The sequence below is a fragment of the Rhea americana genome, unplaced genomic scaffold (genome assembly GCF_003343005.1).
Source record: "Rhea americana isolate MKP2758 unplaced genomic scaffold, rheAme1 scaffold_178, whole genome shotgun sequence".
Classification (NCBI taxonomy): domain Eukaryota; kingdom Metazoa; phylum Chordata; class Aves; order Rheiformes; family Rheidae; genus Rhea; species Rhea americana.
The window spans coordinates 916,387-926,102 of record NW_028185905.1 but is presented as its reverse complement, the minus strand read 5'-3'; the positions used below and the strand labels follow the sequence as shown (position 1 = coordinate 926,102).

Sequence of the window (9,716 nt, the reverse complement as noted above, 5' to 3'; positions counted from 1 at the left end):
GTACTAAGTCTGTAGCTACTATTGTTTCAGAAAGCAGCAAGAGACTAAATAGGTTTCTAGTATTAAAAAAAAGCTCTGAACAAGGGAGAAGTGGTAGTGATACTTGTTCTTTTATGGACCAAAGCTATTGCAAAAACCATAATCAAGTGACTGAAGAACTGAAAAAGAAATCCAAATCATTCATTTGTAGTAGATACAAGCACTGACTATTGTCAGCTAAGTTAAGAAAAGCATTTGGTTAGCTTCTATTTTAGCTGCCTTTACAGCAAGTTAATTGTTTCACAGTGAGACTTCAGTTTGCAGTCTTTTGAGCTGTATAGAACTCACTAAGTTCAACTGTTAACAGGCATCTTACACAAAAATACACCAAAAAAAAAGCTTTAAAAACTGTGTCACATCCTCTTGAAGTGAGGAAAACATGCATATGTCCTTACCTTCTCCCATGCATGGTACTACAGGAACATTTCATCAATCATGGTAAGAACCAAAAATCTCAACTCTTCAAAATATACCAGTGCAGCCAGATAAATAAAGTACAGGAATATTCCAAGCTCAGCAAATAGGACCACTCCTTCCTTCCAGCCAGTGAAAGTGTAATGGATGTTATCAGGACCACAAAATAGTCAGTCAAAACTGCATTTACCCACCAAATTTTCCTCCTTAAACAATAATAGCGTGTGCAACATTAAAGGATAATTTCACTCTCAGAAATCAGTAGTGTTGTGCTGACAACAGCACAGATGAACTTGTATATGAACTTGTATTTCTTGTTTTTGTAGTTCCCACTCACCCCAGGGCTTAGATTCAATGAGTTTAAGCTGTATACAAGCAGCAGCCTCATGATTCTCTCCTATTTCTCGACACATACTGAAGCAAAGGGCTATCATGTTATGCTTTTCACTGTCTCCTGGGCGGCAACGCTTGATGTAGTCTAGTAGAGCTGTCTTCAGTGTCCCACTCTGGTCAGAAGAAAGAATATCAGATTAAAGATTTGAAGAGCCTATTTTTTATTCATATTTTATTGCTCACAAGCAAATTATTCTGGTACCATTTTCCAAAAAGTGATTATTACACTATCTGAGATTTCTTCACATTATCTTAAAACATAATGGGAGTATTACATGATATACCTGGGGACTGCATTATGTAAGATAAGAAAATTCAGTAGCTATGCATTTATTTATTTACGTAAAAATATCAAAATTAACTATTTTTGTGACAAGAAAGTTATAAATATTTGCTATTTTATGATTTTTAAAAATCCATTAAACAGTAACTGGAATTAGAACCAAAACAGGTCATGAAAACTACAAGTGACATTCCAGAGCTTAATCTTTCAGTACCGTTCTCATTGCAGTACTGAACTGCATTAGAACAAATATGTTCAGCTAAAAACAGAACACAATCCAGAATGAATTAATTACTATAAAACTAGAATAACACTTCTTACACTCCAGTAATTAAAGTTTCCAAGTAATTCCACCTTGCTGTAAATACCAGTTTCTGATGTAGAGACACAATTCTCTGAAAGTTTATCCCCCCTAGCACCCTCCACCTACTGGGTCTAATTTCTTTCTCATGAGCACTTCAAAATAATGTTTCTCATGCAGCAATTCAAATATGTAGGTCATTTCATTGTATCGGCCGATTCCGGTTAGAAGACGAACCTGTGGAAATAACAGTGTAAGTATGAAGTGTAAAATAAAAAAGGAAATAACTGTCTTGTGAGAGAGGATTTATCTTGTTAGGGGTAAGGCAGCACAAGGCAATGCAGCATTGTGCCAGCTGATACAGCTGCATGGCACAGTTAGTTGGGCTGCATTAGGCAGACACACTCTTACAGCCAAGGAGACTATTTTGAAATGAATCTACTGCATCTTTTTTATTGTGAGGTAAAAGGACTTTTTTTTTTTTTTCCCCTTAACCGAATATAAATATACAGTGGACTTTCTAGGCCCCTCAAAATATTCCTTCTCCCAGTGACACCAATATATTGGGCATGTCTCGGACATGAGGAGTTCTTTCCAGGCACGATTAAAAGATGGATGACAGCACGGTATTACAAACTATCACATTTCACTAGTGGTTGAATACTTTGAAATTTCCAGTCTAACCTACTACACTCTTCCTACTTCAGCATTCCATTATCTCCACCTCTGTTTTTCCAGAAAAGTCTTCTAATAGCCTCTATGATATAAAAATCTGTCAATCAGCACGCGTGAGCACCCACCTTTAGCTTCTGGAGACACACACCACAAGACCAATGAATTAGAGGTGAAATACTGTCTTCTACTCTGTCACACATTCCCCCTGCACTGGCTCAAGATCACTAGTATTTGCTAATATGTACATGGAAACATTGATACAGCATCTGGATACAGGACCAAAGATACATACCACAAGTCCATACTCTTCATTAGGTGCCAAATGTTCATCTGTAAGAAGCCGTGCTGCCTGCAGGACTCTAGTGATTCCTTCCATGTGGCAAGTCAAACTAAAGCAATTATGGGCCAAAATCAGCAATTCTGTAACTGAAGAATACAAGAACTCAAATGTTTCAGTTAATAAGCTGAGGAAGTTTATTACATCTCTCTCCAAAACTGATCCCATCTCTGCAGAGGATATAAAATCTCTCAAGCTAAAAGCAGAATTGGACTACAAAGTTGAGCTTTTATAGTTACATCCTATGGAATTTTAAGAAGTAAGTTTCTGCAACAGCACATGCTCAGTCTAGCTTCTCAATCTGTGGGAAAGTCTAGGTTTTTTGGATCATTTCCTGAAATGTTATTTTATTCAACATACAGAATTTGCAACCCCCTTCAGCAAAAGCTGACAGATAAATGTATAATGTGTAAGTACCCCACTACTACCAGTCAGTTCCCCATTTGAAAAAGGAAAGCTGTAAGTTTTGCACATGGACTTGAAAAAACATTCATAATTCCATACACTAAACAAATTACTTAAAGCAATAAATTATAGTATATTCCTTTTTTCATGAAATGCCTGATCTAATATTGTAAAGCAATTGTAACATGGTGGCATCCCAGATCATACTCTCAGCACCATGCAATGCACTTAATAATAACAATAAAAAAAAAAGTAGTATATGACCTGGTATACAACTTAAAAATGCATATTTTGACAATAATATGCTAAAATTCACAAAGCTATACAACTGATTTTGAGATAAACAGATTGTATCTCCATGTGTAAAAATACTGTACAATAACATACAGACTTCAGAGAGAGTTATAGTATCCCAACACATTACTTCCCAACATTCTTTCTTCGACTTTCTTCTAACTTCTAGTAAGCCATACATGAAAATACTAATATCCATTTTGCACTGTATTACCTTGGCTACATTTGTAAACCTATTTACTGCTCTGTGACCTATAAAGTTACAAAGTGTACAAGAGACTTCAGAAACAAAAGACTTTGAAAGTTAATTTAACAAATGGATAAAGAAAGCAATTTCTAATCATGATTAATATGAAGAAAGCCACAGCATTCTCCTTGTTATGTGTAACTACAGAAGTTAAGGTAACTCACTGACTATATTTTCCAGTTATGAGCACAAAAAAAAAAAAATCTGTAATTTGTATGAAAAGTAAACTAATCTAGCTCTTAAACAATATATTCATTTCTTGTGCATATATTCAGATCTATTAATTTAATCATCAAGCTTGAGATCAGTAATAGATGCTTTCTCAGCATGATTTTCATTCTTTGTTATGTGATTTTAAACCAAGTTATATCACTATTAATAAAGCACTAGTTGCATCAAGTATTATTTGCCATTTACTTACTGCACGATAGTTCCCCTCGGGGCACAGAAGAAATTTTATCCAATAATTTCATGCCAACCAATGTATGATCCTTGCACAGCTTAGCCAGCTGTAGGAATGCCTGACTCTCAACTGCAGGGTTAAGAACCTGTGTTTGCCCTGTGTACACACAAATTGAGAGAGMGAGCGAGAGAGMGCTATGTCACAAGTACTAGTTGCTCAGGAGAGGTTAGCTACATTAACAGAAAAACAATCTGGAGTCTGGAGACTGAGGTAGGACTTGAACTAAAAATCATTCCAAAGACACTTCTGATCTTACTGCTTTAATTTAGGAATCAGGTACTATTTCTTGCCAATTCAATCCAGTGCAATCCTACTGAACAACTGTACTGTTACTGTAACTAGGATTAGGATTTCACAAATCCAATAGGTTGGGGCTGCTGAAAAGAGGGGCTGTTTTCTCTCCCTTATATAGCACAATTCTAACCCATCCCTTGCAGTGGCTCTGATACTCACGCCCTCCCACGAACCAATTAGAATTACTAACACAACAGAAAATTCTTCTTTCTGCTGGGTTAGTAAGTTGAATCTTCTGAACCATCTGAGCTAATGCAAGTGAACTGATAATGAGGTGAGCAGCAAGAGTGTAAGGCTGAGGGGGAGTGAGAGAGCACCACACCTAGTAGCACAAATCTCAACCCTGTGCCTCTTTGTTTCAACAGGGAACTTTGTTGCTATTGTTGCAGCACTGTCAAAAATACTCAATTACAAAAGCCCTCCAGATAAATTCTCACTATGTTGAAGAACACCTCTTATTTCACAATGAAAAAAAAAGATAAAAATCTTTTAACAGGAGTCTTTCCAAATCAGATGATGTGGGGTTGAAAAGATCATGATTAAAAAAACAAAACAGCACTTCTTTTGTATCATTAAATTTACATCCATAAAAATATAAAGCCTTAATTATTTCAATACCACATTGGATAGAATATAAGCAAGTAAAAATAAATGTATGTATAAGGCTTTACAATGCTCTCAAACATTAACTACGATAATTAGTGCTCAAATATCTCGAGAGCAAGGACTGTTTTTCAGATACACAGGTATCATACTTAAAAACCAAAAAAGCCTAAATGTAAGATCAAGCCCTTTTACTACCTTTCCCTTCTGAAGACACCAACAATTCCTGCATGACTTCTTCAGCCACCAGCTCTGCCACAATTTCAGGCTGGAGACCCTGTGTGGTGATGAATGCCTGAGCTTTCTTGCATCTGTCTGGCTGGTGGGATGACAGAATTGCACAAAGCACTTTTTCAGGATCACGGGCTGACATGTCACTGTAGGAGCAGTTCAGTTCCTAAGAAACATATGTACATTCAGATGAAGCTACACAGTGACAGAATATATATTGACCAGCAGTACATCACCTTATTGATGATATAAGAGAGGAGTGGAAGAGAAGCAGGTAAAACTCAGTTTCAAAAATGTAAATATAACCTGTCCTTACACCAGATAACAGTGCCTTCATCTGTTTATCTTCAGTATTAATGCTCTCCAGCTCAAGATGGCAAATAAGTTTTGAAGGTTAACACTCACTACTAACTGTAACATTTAAAATAGCTAAAACCAAGAGAGGAATCTGTATTTCATCCCAAGGCAAGAACTGTGTTTTATTACATGATAGTTTCACTTACCAGGTTACTTTTCCTTTTCTCTACATATTACAAACAGTGCCAAAGATATCCTAGTTTTTGCATTTGCTATATCTGGAAGGGGAACTTGTGAGGCTCTGAAAATGGTCCCAGCAAGTCTGCTATAACATATTACATTACAAATTAAACTAAAAACTCCAACACAGTGATAGACTCAGCAATCTGTTAATTCAAAAGTATGGATAYGCAGCTTTAGAGAAGTAGTCTAAGGGCAGTACAAGAAGGAAACAAGTCATTCACATGACTAATTCTTCCCTAGCTCAAACATTCTGAACATTTAAAACCTGAAAAACACTGAAGAAAAACCCAAGAGCCTCTGCAAAGTGGATGATACCATTATTTTCAGCACATGTTGCTGGTTTTATTYACAGAAACAAACACTACATTCCAAAACTATGGGCCAAGTACCATATAAAGGGATTCTGTACCCTGAAAGAAGTGTGCAACAGCATCTCCTGGCAAAAAGCAGAGCTGAGCTGTAGGATGCACAAAGGTAGCCAAATACAGCCAAAATATAGTCTACTACTCCTACTGCTGTCTGGGCAAAATGCTGGGGACTTACTAGCCACTTGTCTGAGTTGCCTTTGGGTAAAGAGCTGCTACAGTTTGGAGTCTACAGAGCACGTCTGTGCTAGAACTTCTAAGGCAACTGCGATCTCTTCTGGATCACTGGTAAATAAGAAGGCATCTCAGAACAAAGACCTGGTAGTACCTGGCAAGGTACTGGATGCGCAACATGTTCTTGAAAGACTATTAAAAAGATGCATTAAAGAGACACATTCAAGAGGCTGGAATCTGGYTTAGTGGAATAAGATGAAGGGTTAGGGAAGAGTCTAGGAGTTGAGTTCATTTCAACACTTAATGCCTAGGATGCACCTGGCCATTAAGCCACACAAAGGGTTGGTAATTTCTCCCTCCTAACCTTTTTTTCAGTTGGCTGGTGATCACTCTCCTTTTCTCCACAAACCTCTACAGCACAGCTTGACAGAAACCACTACTATTTCTCCAGCAATGCAATTAGATACATACCTTAGAAAGCTCATATAAGCAGAGAACCTGCCTACAGTAGTTTCTCCCATGGACACATTCATCTGTGAGAGCCTTCAGACTGACAACAACATGATCATCTGGTGAAGGAGCTGCAATGTGTGTCCACTCTTCTAAGCCTGACGCTGGAAACAAAAATACAACAAATTCCTTTCTCATAAAGACAGATAGCAACACTAAGCCTTATACTTGAAGAAAGACTTCACAGACATGTAGCAAATATGTGATAGTTTCTCAGTCCTTGAAAACTGAACTCATGGTAGCTGCAAATTGTTTTGTGAAGTTTTAGGATGTAAAGAATATGACAGAACACAGATGTTCCAAAATATTTGTAACAATATTCACATGCAAAATTCTAAGAACAGGAGAGCAAGTATATGCATTCAGCAGTCTTCCTGATGGCTTAGACTTCGTTTGTTCTATTCTATTTCTATTAAGCTTCCTATCCGTTAACTTAGAAAGTAATTTTCTAGCTGACAGCTTCTTATTCAGACTTTATAAATATACACACAGTACTTTATATACAAACACTGCCTATCAGTGTCAGTCCTACTATGATTAAGAAAGACGAAAACCATTAAAATATACCAAGAATCGAGAGAAATACATTAATTAAAATATTTCCATGCTTCAGAAACACATTCATGATTTACTGTAGTGTATATTCCAAGAACAGGATCACAGATAATTACAGAACTGTACAATACTACTTTACCTGAACTAAATTGTGATCTACAAAAAATGAATGTTTAAAAGATTACAAATGGTATACAGAAACGCTCTGCTTGAAGCTCATTGATTTTATGTCTATTACAAAGATTCAAATTCATTTCAATAGAGGATTTATGAACCAAGTAAATAACTTGCTGTCAGGAAGACCCTAAAAAAGAGCAAGAATCCAGTGGACCCTGACAGTGGTATTACCTGTCATGYGGCCTAACCGGTTAGTGTTACTTACTGCTTGGGACTCTGCTTGGCTGAGATGCGCTGTTCTCATCTGTCTTCTCTCTTGCTACAAGGAGAGTTTGAATATCTGTGTGTAATTTGTCTAGATCAGCCTCCCCTGAGGCCAGGGCTCTGCAGTGCAACACCAATGAAACATCTCTGTTGTACAACTGGAAATAGTGACAAACTCGGCTGGCTTCATGCACACTTCCTTCATCAAGAAGGCGCCCAATCAGAAACTTGAGCGATTCCTTCTCATCATTAGTCAGGGTCTGTTGAGATTCTCTGAATGCAAAACCCTCTAGCTTTAAGTATTTTGGTGTGTTCAGAGCAGGCAGTTTTGAAAAAGAAAACTCCTTAGCTAAATTATCAAAGGTAAGATCTTTGTTCACTAAAACATGGCAAGAAAATCTCGATTTGTCTGACCCTTCACAGGTGGATAAGTTTTGTTGTGTGATGCGACAAATCCAGATCTGCTTCTCTATTTCTTCTAACTTATCCAGTGACACTGAGTCATTCTTAGCTAGCCAATGGCCAGCTAGGGTAAGCAACAGATGTTTCTCCATAATGGTGCTTATCTTCTCATGAGCTGAAGATTCAAACACCGTGTTTGCCTGATTCAAAAAGAAATCAGATGCAGTTTTGCTTGAGATGGAATTTTTCACAAAGCTGTCATTACATTTTTTCCAGAATTCAATTCTTGTCTGGTTTTGATGCCACTGTCCAGTGTTTCTTAATAGGTGTAGATCTCTTAGAACCTGAAAAGTTCATAGAAGGTTTCAATAACAATATTTTAAAAAGGAAAAATCACACTGAATGGCCTGAGTATTAAAAAAGGAATTCAGATTAAGTGTCCCAAAAAAAGAAATTCAGATTAAGTGTCCCAATATGCAACAAATCCATCTGCTTTTCTTACTGAAAAAAATGGTTGTACACCAAGTAAGAACTGTAATAGAATAAAGTTCCACTGTCCTTTTGAGCACAGCACTTGCAGCCTACTTGTTTGTTGTATTTGCATTTCAAATAGAAAGAGATTTGAAGATTTCTTTTTAAAGGGATGAGAAATAACATTCCTAATACTGCCAACAATAACAATATTAAGTATCATTATTTAACTATACTGTACCTCCTGTGCAACTACATTGTCCACCGGCAATTCAGCTAATTCTGCTACCTTCCGAGCCAGTGAGAACATTCCTTTCTCTTGCAGCTGCTCTAGAATTGATCTGCACTCATTCTGAAATGTCTCTGTATTGTAACTGGTTAGAATGGAGTGATTAATTGATACGGATGAATCCTGCAGGGTTTCACTGAGTGCACACAGTTTCTTCACATAAGGGCCTGTTTTAAAAGAGTATAAACAATTAACATCAGTTGGTTTTTAAACCCATGGAAATTCTGTTATTTCTTTCAGTATGCAGGCTAGCCAGAGAAGAAGTGAAGATTTAACATTCTAAAGCTTTCACAGGACTGCAAGTATATTCTAAACCTATAACTAAAATTTCTGTAGATTGCTTGTGCATTCCTTATCAACATACTCTTGCACTTAATTTTTCTCTCAAATAAAATTACGGGCAATTATGTTATCCCCACTGCAATTTACTGTAAGGACCAATTCTTGTTACGTAAATTCCTACACAAGAATAAAATATTCTGAATAGACTTAAACACTTTTGATTACTCCAGAAACATCATATGTGGTTATTAAATTAAAACAGTAAGATCATTTAGTAGAGGATGTGGTGTTTACCATCAAGTAGAAGATCATCTGCTGCAGCAAACAGCTTTAAGATTTTTCTTAATTCATATTCTGTTCTGCACTGTTGCATCATCAGTTCAAGAAGAAATAATGCTTGTGACTCCAACCATTGCACAGGTAATTGTGAAGGTGTTAGTTCATCTGCAGTTTTAAGCTGTGTATATGAAAAAGATTTTTAAAGGACTGAGTGGGTTTTTTTGCAAGCATACTCTGCAGCAAATAAAAAGAATTAATTCTATCCATTTTGGTGAAATCAAGCTGGAAATCAGAAGGGTACCAAACATAAATACTTCTCTAACAAATGAACAGCATCCCCAAGGGGGCTCTGATCCATCACTGATGTATATGTTTGCCTTTGATCTGAAAGCAGTAGATTTTATGACAGGGTAACCATAGATTACTCCTGATAAACATGGAGCAGATGAAAGACGCAACAAGGATCAGAAATGGGCAGTAAAATAAACG

The 9,716-nt window shown here is 36.8% G+C and overlaps 1 protein-coding gene across 2 annotated transcripts in view; it reads right to left on the bottom strand.

Moving 5' to 3' along the window:
* Nucleotides 1–17: 17 nt before the first annotated feature.
* The window catches only part of SPG11 (SPG11 vesicle trafficking associated, spatacsin), a 32,823-nt gene continuing 23,124 nt past the window's right edge, over nucleotides 18–9,716 (bottom strand). Inside the window, exons 28-36 of one of the 2 annotated variants that reach the window (XM_085301524.1) lie at nucleotides 9,243–9,405; nucleotides 8,619–8,833; nucleotides 7,506–8,250; nucleotides 6,530–6,672; nucleotides 4,947–5,145; nucleotides 3,810–3,947; nucleotides 2,398–2,531; nucleotides 1,560–1,667; nucleotides 18–959 (exon numbers count right to left, since the gene is read on the bottom strand). In XM_085301524.1, the coding sequence (XP_085157650.1) occupies nucleotides 705–959; nucleotides 1,560–1,667; nucleotides 2,398–2,531; nucleotides 3,810–3,947; nucleotides 4,947–5,145; nucleotides 6,530–6,672; nucleotides 7,506–8,250; nucleotides 8,619–8,833; nucleotides 9,243–9,405 (2,100 nt within the window). In that variant the 3' untranslated portion in view covers nucleotides 18–704. The remainder of the gene's footprint in view (nucleotides 960–1,559; nucleotides 1,668–2,397; nucleotides 2,532–3,809; nucleotides 3,948–4,946; nucleotides 5,146–6,529; nucleotides 6,673–7,505; nucleotides 8,251–8,618; nucleotides 8,834–9,242; nucleotides 9,406–9,716) is intronic. The other variant, XM_085301525.1, reaches the window with a different exon arrangement.